General features: G+C 40.5%; 1 protein-coding gene across 4 annotated transcripts in view; it reads left to right on the forward strand.

The window, feature by feature from the left end:
* Window positions 1–1,279: 1,279 nt before the first annotated feature.
* The window catches only part of PAQR3 (progestin and adipoQ receptor family member 3), a 49,201-nt gene continuing 30,527 nt past the window's right edge, over window positions 1,280–19,953 (forward strand). For 2 of the 4 annotated variants that reach the window (XM_036762799.1, XM_036762798.1), the window contains exons 1-6: window positions 1,292–1,584; window positions 6,069–6,231; window positions 9,885–10,040; window positions 13,130–13,327; window positions 15,621–15,711; window positions 16,056–16,204. In XM_036762799.1, the coding sequence (XP_036618694.1) occupies window positions 1,400–1,584; window positions 6,069–6,231; window positions 9,885–10,040; window positions 13,130–13,327; window positions 15,621–15,711; window positions 16,056–16,198 (936 nt within the window). In that variant the 5' untranslated portion in view covers window positions 1,292–1,399 and the 3' untranslated portion in view covers window positions 16,199–16,204. Of the gene's footprint in view, window positions 1,585–6,068; window positions 6,232–9,884; window positions 10,041–13,129; window positions 13,328–15,620; window positions 15,712–16,055; window positions 18,830–19,380; window positions 19,543–19,953 lie in introns of those variants that run through there. The other 2 variants (XR_005010648.1, XM_036762797.1) reach the window with 2 other exon arrangements.

Consider the following 19,953-nt stretch of genomic DNA (forward strand, 5'->3'; position numbering starts at 1 on the left):
GAAGTGTAGAAATAGAAGGATGGGTTTAGAAAATCCAGAATTGGGGTTTGGAAAGAGATGAATGGGGATAGGATAGTTTAAGGATAGAAAACAGTGTAACCTTTAACGATAGGATTCAACACCAAAGGGAAGAGACTAAGTCCAAAGCAAGGGTAACCGGTTGAGAAAGGAAGGAAAGGTAGTGAGAGAGGAGGATGTGATGAGGTCAAAGAACAAGTTTAGGAGAGGGAGACGAAGGAAGAAATGTGAGGCTAAGGTCATGATCAAAGAGAGATTTCAGAGTTTTGCAACATGCAGAAGCTGTGCTTGATGAGCTAGTTCACCCTTGCCGGTGACTGAGCTGGAATGAAGGTCCTGGGAGCCGAGGGGGCTAATGTACTGGGAAGACCGAGTGACTAAGGTGACATCAGTAAGTATGTCGAAATCCCCAATTTTAAGGACCAAGGTTCGTGGTGGAAGGAAGCGTGAGCCAGAAGGGTGATGACAGGGAATATTCTAAAAAAAAAACAAAGCCACTTGCACTAGGAGCCAGGGTGATGTATCTGGTTGGGGTGAGTCTCAACTGGTCGACAGAGGAAAGATTGATGAGTGAAGAGAGCGGAGAGTTCAGAAAAGGAGTAAAGAGTGTAGGGGGAGGCAGAAAGGAGGATGCGAGTGAGGAGAACGGGCCGGTAACTTCTGTTCAACTAGACCTGGGATCCCCCACTTGGGGCTTCCGCTTGCACACTTCCAGGGACGGGGAGCTCACTATGTCTCCGAGTAGCCCATTCTACTTTGGGGCGGCTCTGTTAGTAGGGTTTTGTTTGTGTTTTTAATCCTGCAGATAGCTTGCTTGCTGTGCATTCGTTTGCGCGCGGTCTCCCCCATTAGGCTGTAAGCCCCTTGAAGGCAGGAGCTGATTTTGCCTCTTTTTGCAACCCCAGGACGTATGAGACCGTTAATGGATGCTAACTGATTGACAGTTTTCCCAACACGGATCCTAGCTCAGACAGACTCCCACCAGTCCTCCCGGACCTCTAGACTCGCAGCGCGAGCTCCCAGAGCCCCAGATCCTCGACCCTGCGCGAGGGAGGGGAAGGACGCTTGCGCCAAGCCCCGCCCCCCAGGCGCGCTCCCGTGTGTCGTGCGCGCGCACAGGCTCCGCTCTCCTCCCCGACCCGAAGTTCCGTGAGCGGCGATGGCGACGGCGATGGCGCCGGGAGGGCATGGGGGCCGGCGTGCTGACGTCAGCACCGCCGCGGCTGCGCAGACCAGGCGTCGGCGGCCGCGCCCAGGAGCGGGGAGGGTCCCCGGCCGCCGCGTCGCCGCCCCCGCTGCCTCGGGCCGCCGCTCGCTCGGAGCCGGCGCCGGGCCCGTCCATCCCCCGGCCGAGGGAGGGGCGGCGCAGGCGGCGGCCGCAATGCACCCAAAGCTGCTGAAGAACGCGCACTACATCGAGCTGGGCAGCTACCAGTACTGGCCCGTGCTGGTGCCGCGCGGCATCCGCCTCTACACCTACGAACAGATCCCCGTGTCCCTCAAGGACAACCCCTACATCACGGACGGCTACCGGGCCTACCTGCCCTCACGCCTCTGCCTCAAGAGGTAGGCGCCCCACCCCTCTGCGGGCCCTCCTCCGCCGCGCGGGGCTCCCCGCGGCGCTGCTCTGGGGACCGGGAGGGGGAGGGGCTAACCCGTGCTGGGGGCGGTCCCATCTGGCTCCGCCCCCTGATCCCAGGGAAGAGCCGGGTCCGAGTTCCTCCCCCTGGGGGGGGTTGAGAGGGAGCCCGGCCTGGCCCCGCCCCCTGGGCATAGGGAGAACCAGAGGCCAGGGTCCGAGCGCCTCCTCCGGGGGGGCGGTCCGAATTGGCCCCGCCCCCTTGGCATGGGGAGAAGCCGCGTCTCTCCTCTCTGGTGGGGGCCCTGTCCCCTCCTCCACTGGGGACTGGGTGTGGGAGTGGGTGCCGACCGGACCATCTCCCACTTTTCTTTGTGGGGGAAGGAGAAGCCGACCTGTGCCCTCTCCTTGCATCCCGGGGGGGGAAGGGGATGACTTGACCCCCTGTTCTCAGACCCTTTCACAAAGAACTGGGCCGCCCCCGCCCGGATGTGCCAGGCACTGCTAGGTGTCGGAGGGATGAGTAAAACAGAAATGAAGTAGCCTGGGACAAGCCTTTATTAAGCGCTGTCTGTGCGGCAGACTCTGCACTAAGCGCTGCTGATGCTAAGACAGACAGACAGTCCCTGCCCCCGGGAAATAAATCTGGGCTTGCCACAGGCGATACTCCCCTTTTTTAAGCCTGTTTACTGGAGTAAAAAAGCAGGCCCATAAAAAATAGCATTTACATAACGAGGTGTGCAAAGCCCCTTATAATTATGATCTCCTTTGAGCCCCTCAGCAATCCTGGGTGGCAGGTGCTGCTATCATTTCCATTTTACAGATGAGGAAACTCTGTAGATAGGTTAAGTGGCTTGCCTAGGGTCCCACAACTCATGTCTAAGACATCAGTGGCCCTCTTGGCTCCTCTTATTAGTTTATCAGTGAGGATTTCGAAGATAGTGGGATCTAATTTCTAGAGCCCAGTGAGTAGCCATCCTAAATTAGTAATGTTCTTCCAGTTTGAGTTCCCCTTTTTTGTCCTGTCTTGTCGTTTTCCACTCTAAATCTAGTTGTCTCACTCTTAAAAACAGCCTTTGAGTGCTCATCTCCTTGCTTCTTCCTTCTTTGTTTGCAAATGAAAAGTTTTCACCTAACAGTGTGGTTAATACATTCTCTTCTGATAATTGGGAAGAATTGTCCCATGTGTCATCATAGATTTCGAGTTGGAAGGAACTTTGCCAGTCAGACCCCTTCATTTTACAGACCAGGAAACGGTAACTCCTAGAGACTGAGGGAAGTTGCCAAAAGCACAGCTTGTCAGGCCGCACTCTCTTTTTAAGCACAGTCTTGCAAGGCTATAACAACTTTTAACGGGACTTAGACTACTTGAAAGTCTCTTTAGCCTAAAAGCTGAAATTCACAGCTAACAAGCAGATGGTGCCTGCCCCAGCTTCCAGAACCATTTCATAGAATCATAATTATAAACCTTGATGAAATCTTAAAGAAGGTCCCTTCAGATGAAGCCAAAGAAACAGCTTGGCCAAAGCCTCTCGGGTTTGATCCTGGAAGGGTCCTTAAAGCATCCTAGAAGACTCTAGATTGCTCAATTGCCAGTCAAGCACACTTTCCATTGGACTGTGTTGTCTTGGCCATTCACATTTAATCCAATGTCTGAACACCTTTAGAAGAGTAAAGGGTAAGGTTACCTAACACTATTGACCACCCCTTTCACCAGTTTTTTCACCCTGGGTTTTCTTGGCACTACTTCTTGTCAGACTGAGTGTTCTCAGTCTCTTTTGTAGGAGTCTCCTACTTGTTCCTCCCCCTTATTGTGGGTGTACCAGAGGGTGTAGATTGGTTTCATTTGTAAACCTATGCATTTTACTTTATACATTTGAAAACATTATTCTGAAGAGGGGTCTAGGTATTATCAGGCTGACTAAAGGGTCCTTGACACAAAAATGGTGAAGAACCCCCTGATCTAGACACTCTTCTCCATACCTTCCTTCCCTCCCCATCTCTTTCTCCCTGTCTTTCCCCTTCTCTCCTCCTTTCTCCCCCTTGCTCTTATTCCATCCCATCTCTTGTATCTCTCCCCCCTCAACACTCTTAACTTCCACAGCCTTAATCCCGCTCATCATTACTTCCAGTCAGGACTATTACCAAAGCCTCCAAACCATGCCTTAGCCTCTCCTATCTCTACTCCATCCTTCACACAGCTGCCGGATTGATACTCCTAAAGAACAGGTCTGAGCGTGTCAGAGGGTCTGCTCAACAGTGTTTCCCTATTGCCTCTAGGACAAAATGCAGACTCTAGTTGGCATTTGTCTTTCATGATCTGGCTCCAGTCTGTCTTTCTGGACTGTTTACATAAATAATAAAGACATAACCATAAAAGTGATCCACAAAGCAATAAGAACAGTCCACAGGAATGTAAAACCCAAGGCAATGAGAGTAAAAGGTGCTAGCAAAGAAGTTACTGGGGGTCTCAGAGTTTTCAGTGGCCCGATTTGCTTCTGCAAATGCCCCCTCTGCAAAGGGCCCACAGATGATTCCAGATCAGTCCACCTGGGAGTGAAATTAGTTCAAACAGCCCATGTCCGTTCCATAACTTAGCTTAGCACCAGTGGTTGGTGACGTGGAAACGAGATAGTAACTAAGACTTCCCTAGTTCTGCTAGCATTCTGGCCCCCACCAGCTATCCCGTCTGTCTGTTTCTCTGTCCCTCTCTCCCTTTCTCCCTCTCCCCACTCCTTCTTTCTCACCCTCCTCCCTTCCCGTGCTGCCTTTCTCTTTCTCTCTACCCCTTTCCAGTTCATCTCTTTGCCTTTGCAGATCTGATGCTTAAAGTGCACTTCCTCTTTCTCAATTCTGCCTTTTGGGAAATCTAGTTCCCTTTAAGGCCCATATTCCCACATACCCCATGTCATTTACCAATTCCTGGCCCACTTCCACATCTCTACATGCCTGTCATTCTCTCTGTTCACATCACAAAGTCCCTAAATCAGGTTCTTATCACCCCTGGCCTCCACTATTATAACAGACTCCTAACTGGTCTCCCACCATCCTGATTCCATTCAGTTATCTCTACAGCTGCCAGATTGATATTCCTATAGCACAGTATTTGATCACATCACCCCCTTCTTTCCTTAGGGCATTAAATATACAATCTGTCTTCAGCTTCTCTTTGCCAGCTAATTACACATCACTCCTAGTATCACACTGTGACCTAACCAAATGGATTGTTGACTCTCCCCGGTCTGAGACATTCCATCCATCCCCTTAGCCTTTGCATAGCTTGTCCCTCCCCTAGACTTGGAATGTCCTCTCCCTCTGCCTCTTGAAATCCCCAGCTTCCCACAAGTGCCACTTCCATCAGGTAGTTAGTCTGGACTCTCCCAGGTGTTAGTATACTACTTTGTAGTGTCGTTAGGATGTCACTTGGTGTTGTATCTCCCCAGTGGAAGGCCGGGACTGGCTCACTTTTGTACTGGTATCCTCAGGCTATATCACATAATGGCTGCTCAGAAATGCCTGGGAATTTATTTGTTGATAGGCTGTAGAGGTAGAAGGGATCTTAGAGGTAGCTAGTCTTACCCTCTAATTTATAAATGAGAAAACAGGCCCAGAGGTACTTGCTTAAAGTCACACAAGGAACATGTAGTACACCCTAGATTGGAAGCCAGTTGTCCTGACTGTAATGCTCCTGTTCTGAGACTAGGCTGAGTTAGAAGACCCAAGTTCTAGCCCCAGTTTTGCCACTAACTGTGTGATTCAGGTTAAGTCATTAAACTTTTCTAGGATTTCTTTTCCTCATCTGTAAAATAAGTGGTGGGAGGGGGTACGAATCCAAAGGACCCTTCTAGCTCTGCATGCCTGTGATTCTGTGAAATATCAAATTATGTCTTACCTGATCTAAGCTCAATAAACTTGTCCAGACAAGTGTAGGCTAATTTTCTTAGTTGTGAAGTCACATGATCAAAGTTATCAGGCTGGACAGATCTCTCAAATATTTTCAAATTCATTGGTTGCTTTTCTCAAGTCAAATATAATATCTGCATTTGAACACCTTAACTACTGCTTTGTAATTGAGCAAAGTCGATCTAGAAATCAGCAATTTGAGAGTCAGATTTAATGGGACCATGGATAGGACCTTGGAGATTGTCTCTGGACTCATTCATTTATAGATGAAGAAACTCAGGTCCCAAAGGGCTAAGATATTTGCCTGAAGTCGCACCTAGAGTAAATCAGAGAACTGGTGTTTGAACCTGGGTCTTGACTCTAAATCCAGCATTCTTTCTCCTCTGCCATGCTGCTTCTAACCTGGGTAGCTTCATATGCTAGTGGACTTGTTAGATACCTCGCCTCAACCTGCAAACATTTTAAGGATAGATGGTAAATAGTCAAACATTTCCCCATAACATTTGCATGTTGGCAGAGTGCCAGACACTTGGGATCCAAAATGACTGTTCATATGTTTGTTTTGCAGTTTGTTTATCTTATCCAATGAGACAGTAAACATCTGGAGTCATTTGCTGGGTTTCTTCCTCTTCTTCACACTGGGTATATATGACATGACTTCTGTATTACCTTCAGCAAGAGCTTCTAGAGAAGACTTTGTGATTTGCTCTATTTGTCTTTTCTGCTTTCAGGTAAGTAATTTTCTAAGCAGTAATGGAGGATGAGTAGTGAAGGAATTTTGGACAGGCCTGCTTGGGCAGATGACATTGGGTTGCCTCAGCCATTCCGTTTGCTTAAAACAGCACAGGAGTAAATAGGTCAAATTAAATAATTCATGTTTCACTCAGTATTAATCTTACCATCAAAAACCTAGTATGTTCTTTTGGACATTTGAGATCCAGGTTGTTCCCAGGATTGAGAAATGACAGTTAACTTAAGACAAAAATTTCCGTCCTCCACTTGAAAAAAAAATCCCCAAAGATTCCTTCATTTAATATCATTGTAAATATCTAAGAGAGGTAAGGACTGTTTTTGCTTTTTCGTTGTAACCCCAGAATTTAGTGCAGTGCTTGGTACATAGTCAGCATTTAATAAATGTTTGTCAGCAATTTATGGTTGTAATCTATTTTATCAGATGGTGATACAGTATCTAATAAGTTAATATAAGTTAATAATAAGTTAATAAAAATTTGTTTTCCCTCTCATTGCCTTGTGTTGGTTTGCTTCTACTATTCCTCTTTTTCAACATTATATTGTGCTTATCTGATTTACCCATCTTTTTTATGTTTATTTCTGACGCCCTGGCGTCTGCTTAAACTCTGATCTGACTTCAGGTGGTTAGTATTTGCTTTAGCTTTCTCTCAGTCTATTCCATTTATATGTTCATAGCATTTTAAATTCATTTTGTTTAGTATTTCTAAATGACCTTTTGTCCTAACTTCACTGTTCATTTTTTATCTTACAGAATTTTCAGGAAATACTAATGTTTCTAAATTTTAAGAATTTGTTGAGGGTATGATAACAATTATTGTAAAAGCAAACAACATTGGAAACCTAATTTTAGAGTTTTAAACACTTCTAAACACCATATTTTCCAAAAGATATGACCACAATGTAATAAGACTGATTTTCACTTGTGGTTTCTGAAATTAACTTTTTACTATAGTTATATCATATTTTCAATTCTGTAACATTGAAACATTACTATTATAGTTGAGAAGGTTAAACTATATTCTTTGGCTGAAGTACACGGAATAAACATTTGTTTATCTCTGTATGCCATTTGTAGATTTTCTATCATACCTAAAATGTTGTTGTTAAGTTGTTTCATGACCCCATTATGGTTTTGTTGGCAAAGTACTGGAGTTTGTAAACCTATGCATTTTACTTTATACATTTGAAAACATTATTCTGAGGAGGGGTCTAGGTTTTATCAGGCTGACTAAAGGGTGCTTGACACAAAAATGGTGAAGAACCCCCTGATCTAGATACTCTTCTCCATACCTTCCTTCCCTCCCCATCTCTTTCTCCCTGTCTTTCCCCTTCTCTCCTCCTTTCTCCCCCTTGCTCTTATTCCATCCCATCTCTTGTATCTCTCCCCCCTCAACATTCTTAACTTCCACAGCCTTAATCCCGCTCATCATTACTTCCAGTCAGGACTATTACCAAAGCCTCCAAACTATGCCTTAGCCTCTCTCAACTGTAAAATGGGGTTGATAACTCATATTACAGGATTGTTGTGAGGCTCAAATGAGATATTTGTAAAGTGCTTAGCACAGTGCCTGGCATGTAATAATCAATGTTGTTGTTCAGTCCTGACTCTTTGTGACCCCATTTGTGGTTTTCTTGGCAAAGATACTGGAGGGGTTTGCCATTTCCTTCTCCAGCTCATTTTACAGATGACGAAACTGAGGCAAGCTGGGTTAAGTGACTTGCCCAGGAGTGTCACGCAGCTAGTAAGTGTCAGAGGCTGGATTTGAACTCAGGTGTGCCTGGCCCAGCACTGTATCCACTGTACCACCTCATTGCCCCTTATAATAAAAAGTATATAAATGTTAAGCATTATCATCATCATGATCCTAGGTAGTAAATCTCAAGTTAAAACATTTGCTATAATCACTAATAATCTTCATGTGGACAGTTTGCAATCCAAATTTTTTTTTCCTCTTCAGCTCACTCTGTGAAATGGATATATTCTTTAAAAGTTATCTCTAAAGAACTTTAAACTGATCCTCCTGCCCTCATTTTTTTCATTCTTAGATTGGAACTTTTTTCTAAAAGAAGAGACAATTTAATCCTAGGGATAATAAAAGCAATGCCAAATGCAGTAAACATACTGAGATGCAACATCTAAAGGAAAAAAGGAAAATCATACTTTTTTCATTTCTGATTAAAATACATCACATATATATTCCCCCACCTTGCCTCTTAAAACTGAAAGTCCACAGACTTTGTAAACCATATTAGTTCCCCTTGTAGCTGGTGGTGGTTTTATGGAGTCAGTGGAAGTCTAAATGGACCATTACTTCCTCTCAAATCCAAACTGTTGGCCCCTTACCAATCCAGTCTCCTCACTAAATTCTTCTAAATTTGAATGTGTGTGTGTGTACACGTGTACACAGAAACCACTGATTCCCCCATAGCCTTTTATATTTCTCTATACATTGAAAAATAGGAAACTAATCAAGCCGAAGCCACAGCGATCATATCATTTGCTTTACTGTCTTGCTAAGCATGTTCTGGTTGAGGAGAGAGGACTTGAGGATGTAAAATGGCCAGAATGGGAAGGCACAATCTGTCCTTCCCTCTTTGACGACAGATACCTCTCTTTCCTATGAACTAATCTCAAGGAAAAATAGTTTCTGAAGTAATATTTAAAGTTTCTTTAGAATATGCATTATTTCCTTTAGATTTATCAGAAAATTATTTTTCCTGTAAGTTGAATCTCAAGATACTATTTTTATTATGCTTAATGCCAGATTTCCCTCCTCCTTTTAGAATCTAAGTCCAATTTTATAATCAGAATCAATGAGGAAACAGATATTTCTACAAAGTTTAATAGATTTTTTCAAGAACATACCTGTTCCATAGAGTGAGATATAATAATCTTTCGTAGATAAAAGTTGGAAAATATATCAAGAAAAATAACGTATATTTTACATTTATTTTTATATTCCCTGTGTGAAGAAGTCAGACTGCAGAACAACCATCTTCTGATTTAATGGATGCCATAGAACTATAGATTTGGAAGGGACCCCAGAGATCAACTCGTCTCATCTACTCACTTTATAGATGAGAAAACCACAGCTCAGGTCTGCTTAAATAAACTCACACACCCCAACAGCAGCAGAACTGGCGCTAGAACCCAGTGGTTGCCATACCCAGATTTCAGCTCTTCCCACTGCCCTTTTTATTTTGCTAATTGTTGAGCCACTGACGTGATCAGATGCATTGTTTTGTCAGTTGGAGGCGATAAACCAACATACCTTAAATCATCATTATCCTGGAATCAAGAAGAACCATATTTAGCATGTGATTTTATCGTTAAACTCTTGGTTAATTGATAAAAGATATAATAGTTTGATATTCCTTTTGAGAAACATAGTTAATAAATGTACTGTTCTTACGATATTGATGTGCTTAACCATTTTGATTTAATTTGGCCATACATAGTCTTAATAGCTAGTTAAATCTTAGATAATACAGGATGTTACTTAATGACATTTTTAGATGGATAATTTTTTTTAATTTTCAGGAATTGATTTCAGTAATCATTGCCTTATTTTTGGTTTTAAATCTGTCTTTTAAATGTCACTAAGCTTTGTTTTATTTTTGCTTTTCGTAGGTCTGTATGCTTTGTTCTGTAGGCTATCACCTCTTCTCTTGTCATCGTTCAGAAAAAACCTGTCGACGATGGATGGCATTAGATTATGCAGGAATCTCTGTTGGCATACTGGGTTGCTATGTGTCAGGAGTATTTTATGCATTTTATTGTAATAATGTAAGTAACTGAAACATATTTCTTATTGGCCTTTCAATCTTTCATATTGGTGTTTCAGTTCCCAGGACTAAAGCTTGTATTTATGAGCAGTGTATAATTCACTGGTGGGGAATATAGAATGTTTTATGTAGAAGTAGAATGTTTATTTATAAAAGTGATTTTTGAGGTGGGAATTGAGTTCTAAAATCTCAGTCATCTTTTTACCAATTTTACTATTCTTTCAGTAAGGAAAAATTGTGTGCCATAGGATGCAGATATTGAGTTATTGTGTAGTAATCAGTGGTCTGTCTGCGCTGTTTGGCAATGTATCTTCAGTACTTTCACACCCATTTATGAAGATCCTGGCACATGCCAGGCACTGGTGCTACAAAGACAAAAGTGGAAAGGCCCTGTTTTTAAGGACCTCACAGTCCTGTTGGGGAAAAATAGCAGACACACAGCAAATGAAATACAAAGTATACGTGAAATATACAAAGTAGTCTCCACTATTAATTAATGCTTAATTTTCATGTGAGTAGGAGTTGCATCATTTAGTTACTCCATAGGCATGCAGATGGCTCTAAAATCTTTAAATCAATTTTCCTCTTCTCTCCAGTCCCCTATCATTGCCTGATAAAGCTCTTATCCAAAATCCTGCCAGTACACAAGAGGCTCATTATCTTCTTTGTTTTTTTACTTCTTTGAGGACCAAAGCATCACTCTCAATTGCACAGGTACAACTGAAACCAAATGGGGCCAGGCCTCAGCACAATTGAAGGAAGATCAGGTTTATCTTAGTACTCCAGCTTCCTCTTTCTTCACACCTTTTCTTCTTTTTGACACATCTTCAAAGCTGCACCTGCAAAGACTTTTTTTAATCTCTATTCAGTTATGCATCTTATTAGCTATCCTTCCTCCAGAAATGAAAGTAAACCTGTATGGGCTATTAAGCCAGACAAGAAAAGGCACATTTAGTCTTTGGCATAAGGTACCTGCCACCAGAATATTGGTGAAAGAGAAGAGAACTCTAGAGCATTATAATGAGCTTAGAAAGCAAGGAACCTCAGTGTCCTACACACACACACTCACACTCACACTCTCACACTCACGTAAAGAGCTGGAAATAAGGATTTTTCTTAGGTCTATTTCATGTGTCCCTTTAGCAAATGCGACCAATTTTTGTGTGTGTACACATAGATAGATATTACTTAAAGTGATATCAAACCATGCCTTCCCCATGCTGAACTTGTAGTATAGTCGATTTGTTTTTAACTTAAGTCTAGAACTTTATATTTATCGTAACATTTATCTAACATGCATTCCAGTGCCTATGGGGATCTTTTTGAATCCCTGTTCTCTTATCTAATTCCTCTCAGTTCAGTGTTATCCACAGATTTAATAAACATGCCTTTTGCATCTTTATCCAGATCATTGATAAAAGTGGTGAATAAGATAGTCGTGGCATAGCATTGATGACCTTCTTCCAGGTTGCACAAGGGTTCAGTACTTTTTTGTTGTTGTATTTTTCTAAAGAGATGAATTATTTCCTGCCCACCTATGGACAATAGGTTTTTTTCTTTGTTTCTTAATAAAACCTCCAAACTCTTCTGATAATTTTCATCTTAGACTAGATCTTGAGCTAGAGGATAAGACACTGCCAGGGAAGGCCTCCTCTCACACACTTACGGGATGTTATTAGTCTCTCTGCTCTTTGTGCTCTAGGTAGCTTTCTCTGTTTTCCCTGCCTTATCCTCTTCCCTCTTTTGTGGCTGCCAAGAGCAAACCTGCATCTGAAGACACTACAGCATCCTGTGACTTTCCAGATAGCATGGAATTAGAGCTGGATGTTCCTGAATGGCTGAAGAGAGAAATCAGAAGTTTCAGAGGAGAATTTAACAAGAACAGATGACCTGCGCAGCAGAAGGAATTGGCAGAATAGAAAACTTGAATCTATAGTAGCAAGTCTCACCAAAGACATGAACAAGAGCAGCAGATTGGAAACACCACTACTCCAGAGAAGCTAAAAACCAAACTATTAAAAGAACCCATCATCTCTGTATCAGCAAAACACATCAATATCAAGACAAGATGCAAAGAGGAAAACTAAGGATCCCAGACCTCCCAGAAGAATGTGACAGATCAAAAAATTCTGAACACAACAACACAAGGAAACTACCCAGAACTCCCAAACACAGAAAACAAAGCACCAATGGAAAGAATCCACAGATTGCCATCAGGGAACCACTCTGTTAAGATACAGTGCTTAAATTTTAAAGTTCCAATGAAAAATATTAAATTCTGCAAGAGATCAGGAGAAACACTTACAAGTATTAAGGAAGACAAAATAACACAAGACTATTTTGTACCCACCAGAAATCAGAGAAGGGAATGGAGTAACATATTCCAAAAATCAAAGCAGCTTAAGATGGTCAAAATGACATAGCCCACAAACCTGAGCCTAATCATCCGTGAGAGAAGGTGGATGTTCACTAAAAGGATCCATCATTTGAAGCATCCTTGCAAAGAAATTAAAATAAGGAAGAATGGTTAGACCTGACCACATATGTACAGAAGAAATCTATGCCTTATACACACATACAGTGCCAAACGCTACTAAGTGCAGGTCAAACCAGATTAAAATGTAATTCAGAAATATTTAACAAAGCTAAAAGTACAACAAAACATAACGTTAATTTGTAGTTTTCTAAGTCAGTACGTGGCCCACAAGGCTCCTTATTTACGATTTAGTGGCCCTTATTTCTATTTGAGTTTGACACTACTGCTTTAAGTAAGAAAGACATGATGTCTCAAAGAAGGGAAATGTACACAAGAATGAGAAAGGTCTCATAGTACTAACAAAAGAGGGCAGTTGGAAAGACATCCATAACCTATATGCCTGCTTCTCATCTCTAACATGACTTGTTATGTGCATCCGTAAGAAATGTATACTTTTAGTTTATCTTTCCAAGAATTCAAACACTAATAAGAAACAACTTTTAATATGAAAAAAGGGAACTGAATGAATAAATAATTTGGACTTATAATTCAGTAGCTCCAACTTCATTGTAGTTAACTAACAAAAATGCATTTATTTTTCCTTCCCCTTCCAGTACTGGCGTCAGGTCTATCTGATTATGGTGCTTGCTATGATCCTCACCGTCTTCTTTGCTCAGATTCACCCCAATTACCTCACTCAACAGTGGCACAGACTTCGTTCCATTATCTTTTGTTCAGTGTCTGGGTATGGAGTGATTCCTACTATTCACTGGGTCTGGCTCAATGGAGGTGTTGGTGCACCTATTGTACAGGTATGTTGTTTGTGACCAAAGCCTTTTTCATTCTGTTCTCCTGCTGTCATCTCTTTGCGCAAGTATTTCACCTAGTGATAAAAAACCAGGAAGGACGCTGCCATCATCTGACCATACATTTACAACTGCAGATCAACAGTGTCATTTTGTGAATTTCACTGATCATAACTATTTTCATTAAACATTTAAAAACACACTAACAGGGTTGGGATGAGGATTGACTAATTATGAATAAGAGATGATCAGTCAGTGAGCAGAAGAAAGGAAACCAAATGTAAATAGACATTTTTGCTATTTATTATAAACTCTAAACTTTGGAGAGGCAGGATAACAAGGTTAAACATATTGACAGATTTTTGAGAGAGCAGGATGTGGACAAGAGGCACATGGGATGGTCTATGATCTGCATGGTTGAAAAGAGTTTCCTGATTGATGTCACAGATCCATTTTGTTGTTAGGCTTCTTGGTATCCTGAAAACCATAATCCATAAAAATCAGTCCGGGGAGGGAAGGGGCAGGGGGACAAGCTGTAGAGCTGAAAGCGTTAAGCACTCCAGGAATTAAGATTGATCGTTCTGTTAATCACAGTTCTTAAGTCTTTCACAGTTGTCATTTACGGTGTTAGAATTATAACTTGTTCTCCTATTTCAGCTCATTTCACTTTGCGTCAGTTCATACAAGTCTTCCCAATTTTCTCCAAATCCCACCCTTCTATCATTTTCTACAGTACAGTAATATCCTATTACATTCATATAGAATAATTTATTCAGCCATTTCCTATTATTGGTTACACACCTTGTTTTTAGTTATTTCCTATGAATGGTCTTCCAGAGTAGCCCCCTTCCACTTCTGAATATCTGTCATTATTTGGAATTTTTTCATTACCTCAAGATGAAGTCTGCCCCTCCACATTTTCTGCCCATGATTCCTAATCTGGAGCAAAGCAGAATAAATCAGATCTCTCTGCCCTGTGACAGCTCCAAATACCTACCCCCCCCCCCCCCCGCCCCGGCCATCTTCTCTTTCAAAGTTAAGCATCCCATCTTCCTTCAGCTGAATCAATAGCATATGATTTTGAGGCCCTCCCCCATCCTGGTCATGTTCTTTCATGTACGTTCCAGCTTAGTGATGTCCTTTATAAAAGGTTCTTAGAACATTCTGCTGTTTGTTTATGCATATTCACCTTTTTCTCGCAAATGCCAACTTTATAGCAACAAAGAGTGTTACCCAATTTATGTACTTTATGTCTTGTATCCTGACTGTGGCAGGGTACTGTGGGCCTATCGCCTCCCTAGTTAGCCCTGAACACTGTTTACAATTCACTTAAGAGTCTGTCCAAGATGATTTTTTAGCTGCCATATCACCTCACTGACTCATATTTAACTTGAATTCTGCTTAAACACCCAGTTGTTTTTCAGAAGAAATGTTATGTAGAATGGATATAGAAAAGAAGGTACGTGAGTAACTGGTTCTAAACTAATAAGATGAAATGTAACTGCAATAAATAAATGTAAAAGTTGGTGTGTACTTATGTAGGGGGGGTAGAAATAATCAAATACCCATGTGCTGCTTTAAATTAGACTTGATTTAGAAATTGTTATTAAAAAAAGATGTACATCTTTTTCACTTGACCAATAAACTTAATGAGTAGTGTGGTGTAATTACCAAAAAAAATTAATTAAAAAACCCACACACCCCCTCCCTAAATGAATATATCCTTTGGCTACATTAATAGACTGTTTGATCAAGGGAATTTTGCGTTGAATTCTGTATTATTTAGACCATATTGGAATATTGCATGAGCACTAGAGATTTAGAAGGACTTTGAGAAATTAGAGCAAATATGGAGCATGGCTAGGATGAGGGGTCTAAAAACCACAGGCTATTTAGGGGAGCTGGTCTCAAGAAAGGTCATTTTGTCAGAGATGTCACACGATGGAATAGGCCTCAGAAGCAATCAACTCTACACCTTTCGTGGATATTGTAACAGTTCCTCCATTTGGCTTTGCCAGTTGACCTCCAGAGGCCCTTCTTTCTGACTTGAGATTCTATGATCAAGTTGCTGTGTTCTGGATTCAACCCCTTAGTCATCTGGTACTTTCTTTCCCTTCCTGGTATGGAATTGGGTTTTCCCTTGGTATTTTTTTCTTGGAGCTGAGCTGGTCCCAGGATTGACATCCTGCTTCTTAAGACAAAATCTGTGTCTTACTACAGTGCTTTGGCTTTCAAGGAAGAATTAGTGTTCTAATTGAAACCTGAATTGTCACCATGACTTATGTGCTTTCATTTGCAGGAATTTGCACCTCGTGTGATAGTGATGTATATGATTGCTCTTGTCGCTTTCCTCTTCTACATTTCCAAAGTTCCAGAAAGATACTTTCCAGGTATGTAGCTGTATGAGAGTACTACAACTACCTCATTTGAAAAATCTGTTTATCAGAGCATGTGAACAAATTCTCCCTGCACTCCTAAGAGATAACTTTTGTTGAATATAAGCGCCTTTACCTTTTATAGGTTAAAACAAGAAGCCATGACTAAAAAGTTAAATTTTCCTTTTTCAAATTAGCCATATATCTCCCTTCAAGAACTCTGAGACTTAGTATGTAGGTCTATTAAAGTGGTTGAGCCTGGTGGTCTGTCCTTGCAAAGCCAGAGGTAAAAAGTAACATCCATATCAGCACCTTGAATTTGTAATTATGTGTATTTTTCCTCCTGTTTATCCTTATAGGACAGCTAAACTACCTCGGGTCCAGCCACCAAATATGGCACATCCTCGCAGTGGTCATGTTGTATTGGTGGCATCAGTCAACAGTGACTGTCATGCAGTACAGACACAGCAAGCCTTGTCCTGACTATATTCCACATTTATGAATGCAGGTATGACAACCTGGTACAGGCAAATGTCAAGCAATATTAGATGGTGGAAATTGTATATTCTTTACTTCTAATGTTCTGTTTTTCTTTTGTTATCTTAAGGTGTGTATCATGATTAATATTTTATGGAAGTTTTAAGAAATACACTCAGGGGGATTTATAGTTGCCCAATAACTCAGTTATTGGGTTTCACAACTTGTTTAATTCTGCTGTATGTATTCATCTCACATATGCCAACTTAGCACCAACAAAGAGTATTAAACCAATCTATATTGTTGAAAATGAGGTTATTATTTACCAGCTTTATTTCTCTAGGAAGCATTCAACATTACTGGAGGATGGCATCTGTGATTACAGAATTATTCTTGCAGTCACCCCTATTGTTTATAAACGAAGATTAAAAAATCAAGTTTAAGTGCCTGATCAAGGCAATAATAGCCTGAGTTAACAAGTTAAGTACTAGAGTAGTAGACTTGAATAATCATTTTGATTTGACTTAGGTTTGCAACAAGGTCCTTTTTTTTTAGCTTTGGAAATACTGATTTATCAAATGGTTGTGTTGTATAGATTTTCAGAAGAACACTGTCCCTTTCAGGTTTAGGGTTTGTCATAATAAGCTGTTTTGTTACCTCCTATGAATTTTAGCCTCTAAAACTTGATTTTAGACAAGCTTGGAATATATACACACATTGATTAACTGTGGTCATTCTCATTGGAAATTGACATGATTTTGCAATGAGACTGTTCTTATTATCAGATTAGCCACAACAGCCAATTTCATCCGTCTATCCAAACCTTGAACGTTAATGCAAAGAAAGGGCCCCAGAATTCCCCAGAGCTGGAGTCAGGCTAAGCATTCTTACATGTAACCCTTTTTCTAGAAATTGGGGATCTGAATTCTTGATGAAAGATCCCAGCTTCCTAGGAGTATTGCCAAGGCTTCATTTTGAAATCGTCCATTAGCTTTGGAGTAAAAGCAGTGATTTCTCAAATTTCTTGGTCTCAGGACCCCTTTACACTCTTAAAAACTGAATACTTATGTTAGAAATTAAAACATCTTAGTATTATTATAAAAATAGTTTTGATCTCTTGGATCCCCTAAAAGGGTTTTCAGGAACTCCAACCATACTTTGAGAACCACTGGAGTACAGTAATGCAATTACCCAGTTTGATTAGTTATGGTTCTTCATATTCAAGTCCCCTAATGTTAGCATTGTAATTATACTACAATATTGTCATATAAATAGCCAATATTTGGAGTCTCGGAATTCAAAATTGGAATTATTTCCATTTAGTACTTAGATATGCAATCTCAGTGTTCTGTCAGACAAGGAAAATTTTTGAATTCTCTTGTTCTAACACATACATAAGATAAAGACTTAAGAACAAGAGGGCTATGGGATTTAAATCCTGTTATTGCTAAGCTGAACAAACTTTTAAAACATAAATTATAGCTCATGAGTTAATAGCGTATTTGAAGAGAGTTAGAATTACTTAGCTTTCCTGAGAAATGTTGAATGATAACACATTCAAATTATACATCTGGTATGACCTTTTAGAATGCTAATTTTGCCTTCATTTATCTATCTAGAAAATAGAAATGTTAACTTTTCTGCCCCAGCTTTTGAGATATTCAAGTGCAATATATAGGTAAAGTTTCCTTTTTTGTAAAAGGAACAGTACTTCACATTTTCTGGTGGCACTCCCACTTTGAAAATAGTTATACAATAGTTACCCCATGCCTTTAGAAACCTCATAATATTGGCCGTATCTTCTCTTAAGCGTCTCTTATTGGCTTATTGTCAACATTTTTGCCTTCAAACAATCAAATATTTTGCCTTCTTGGGCAAAGGAAAAAGAACCTGTGCTATGCTACGGTAGAGGTAACTTAAGAGCTCATCTGGGTCTGTAACCTGATTATTGTCATGTCTCCTCAACATAGACAAATAAGTCTTTGCAACATTATTTGACTTGTTTGATATTTATATGATGCCATGAGTAAGTTTTTTTTAAATGGACTATACTAGTCTTGGGGAGAATTATACAAGAAACATCTCAACACTTAAAGCCTTTATTCTTGTAAATTTTGTACTACTTGTAAATCTTAATGTGGTATATTTATTTGTTGAGGTGTTAATGAATGTAGGTTGCAAACAACTCTAAACACTTAATTTCATCAATATTGATCGACCACTACTTGTGTGTGAACTCTGCACTGGTATTTTTAGAAGTCTCATTAGTTAACATTAAATGACTACTTAAAACTTGCCACCCAAATTTGAGCCTTTTAAAATGTACATTTGTTCAGTTTATTTTACAAACTTGTCAATAAAGCAAGTTTAAAAGCGCACTAATACTCCAGATCCTGAGCTCTGTCAGGATCAGAAGCTGCTTTAAAACTGTAGACTAAAAGAATTTTTTTTTAATTTGGAGCCATTTTGAATATTGTATAGTAATTTATGGTTTCATAGTCAACTAGCTTTAGTAACACAAGTATCTGTATAAAGTCAAGCCATTAGCAACAAGTAGCAAAGATATTGTCACTTTGTGTTTATACTGAGTGCAATTTACAGTGGGCTGCATGGAAAAATATGTATTCTGTAAATAAATTGGATTTATTAAAACATTTATAAGTGTCTTTTTTAAAACTGTTTTTAAATTTAAACTTTATAATTTGAGTTATAAGCAGCCATAGTTTAATCCCCACACTCAAAGCAAACCATTCTACCTATCTTTAGTAAGTCATAAATACAGCTGCATTGGCACTAAATACATCCAGTGAGAAGGAAATGCCTTTCCTACCCAGGCAGCTCATTCTGGTTTGGGATAACTCTCACTGAGGAGGAATCTTCCCCAAATGTTAGGCTAAAATCTGGTTTCCTGTCAGTCATTCTGACCCATACTTGTTGGTTCTGTCCTACCTCCCCACAGGGATAGCCCTCCCTCTTTAGAATGAGCTCTGACCACAGCATTGTACTCGCCTCCCCTTTCCCTCCATGTCTATGAATGTGGCCCCACGGACATACCCTTAGCTTCTCGTCTGCCATGTAACTGCTGGCTCATCGTGGACCCATGGGCCATCAAAACTTCCTATTTCTTCACTTAACTTTTATAGTTTGTTTTTTAACTCAAATATGGGACTTACTACTTATTCCTATTAAATTTCATCTTATGCCTAGGAGTCAGTGTGGTATTGTTAAAGAGAACTGGCGCTGCAGCCAGGAAAATGTGAGTTCAAGTCTCGCCTCTGACTAGCTGTGTAACCTGGGGCAAGGCTCTGAAGACTTTAAGTTGCAAAAGGCCTTTCCTTACCTGTATTGCCTGTACCAGCTTAATAACAGGTACAGTCCTCATCTTATTCAATTTTATCTTACTAACTTCTGCCTATGATGCTAGCCTATCAAGCTTTTTAAAAATTAAGATTCTCATTTAATATATTTCATCTCTGTAACTTTTTATCATCCCCAAATCTAATCTTCGTGTAAGTCAGTGGTTCTCAAACTTTTGGTCTCAGGGACCCCTTTCACATTCTCTTAAAAATTGAGTACCTCAATTGTTTACATGAGTTATACTGACTGATATTTGCCATATTAGAAATCAGAACTTCTTAGTTTCATTTTGAAAATAATTTTGACCTCACAGATCCCTTAAAAGGGTCTCAGAGACCCCCGAGGGTCCTGGACTATACTGAGAGTCACTATGCTAGGTCATTGACAAAAAATGTTAAAAACAGGTTAATAATAAAAAATACC

Source organism: Trichosurus vulpecula, chromosome 6, assembly GCF_011100635.1.
Source record: "Trichosurus vulpecula isolate mTriVul1 chromosome 6, mTriVul1.pri, whole genome shotgun sequence".
Lineage (NCBI taxonomy): Eukaryota > Metazoa > Chordata > Mammalia > Diprotodontia > Phalangeridae > Trichosurus > Trichosurus vulpecula.